Consider the following 1,013-nt stretch of genomic DNA (forward strand, 5'->3'; position numbering starts at 1 on the left):
ATGAAATCTCTTAAATGCAAATAAGTATAGGAAATATATACTTACAATACCATCTTCCCTCATTCTCTTCTGTCTCATTGCAGTTCTCTCTCTGATAAGCAGTGCTTCCTTTGCAATATCATCTTGTTCCTTGCTGAGTGTCTCAAGCTCGCTCATCAATTTAGGGTCAAGGGATCTTCCATATGTATATTTTATTTGTGTGTTTGTTGAAGCATCACTTTTTAATGCTGCAGGGCTTGTTTGTACCTCAACAGTCTGGGAACTTGGCTCTGATGAAGCCTGTACAGAGACTTTTAAATCTTTAGACCTTCTACGGATGTTTGGGGTACGACGTTGAACGTTGGTCTTTGTATCCCTGAGGGTCTGATTTCTCTGCACAGGTCTACCAATAACTGGTCTAACACCAGCTGGATTAACTGCCCTGGCACTCTTTGGTGCTATTTTATAGGTAGGTGTTTTCAATTTGGCTACTTTAGTAACCGGTTTCTCCTCTTTGACTTTGACAATAGATGACGTTTTTTTTGGTACATCACAAATATCATTTCTGTCTATCCCTTTGTTCAGAGTATCATTATCAATTTTCTTGCTGACTGTATCATGTTTCAAATTTTTTCTGCAAAACCAGTTTATCTTCATCCTGTGACCACTCACTTTCAAAATCTCCAGCACACTTGAACTCATCTTGAACTTCTGAGCTTTCCTCATTCAAACCTACTTTGTCTTGGCTAGTCATCTTTTGTTTTGTATTGGGATTATGCCTCTTAAGGCCTATGTTGGAAATCTGCATAAGATTTTTCTTGATAGCGGGTGGTTTGTTTTGCATCACTTGCTCCTCTGTGCCTTGAAGAATTGATGACCCTGACTGAAAAAAAAAAAAAAGTATATATATACACATATTACTCTCATCACTTTCTAACTGAAAAAAGTAAAATAAAAAAGGAAAAGACACTGGTATATTACTATTACCCTGTTTCCATTCTGTTAAAAACTATGCACAAAGTCACAAGTTCATT

General features: G+C 37.0%; 1 protein-coding gene across 1 annotated transcript in view; it reads right to left on the bottom strand.

Moving 5' to 3' along the window:
- LOC119587153 overlaps positions 1-841 on the bottom strand; it is an 8,368-nt gene extending 7,527 nt beyond the window's left edge. Inside the window, exon 1 of the mRNA XM_037935908.1 lies at positions 46-841. Coding sequence (XP_037791836.1) covers positions 46-705 — 660 coding nt within the window. The 5' untranslated portion in view covers positions 706-841. The remainder of the gene's footprint in view (positions 1-45) is intronic.
- Positions 842-1,013: the final 172 nt, after the last annotated feature.

Source organism: Penaeus monodon, chromosome 22 (genome assembly GCF_015228065.2).
Source record: "Penaeus monodon isolate SGIC_2016 chromosome 22, NSTDA_Pmon_1, whole genome shotgun sequence".
Lineage (NCBI taxonomy): Eukaryota > Metazoa > Arthropoda > Malacostraca > Decapoda > Penaeidae > Penaeus > Penaeus monodon.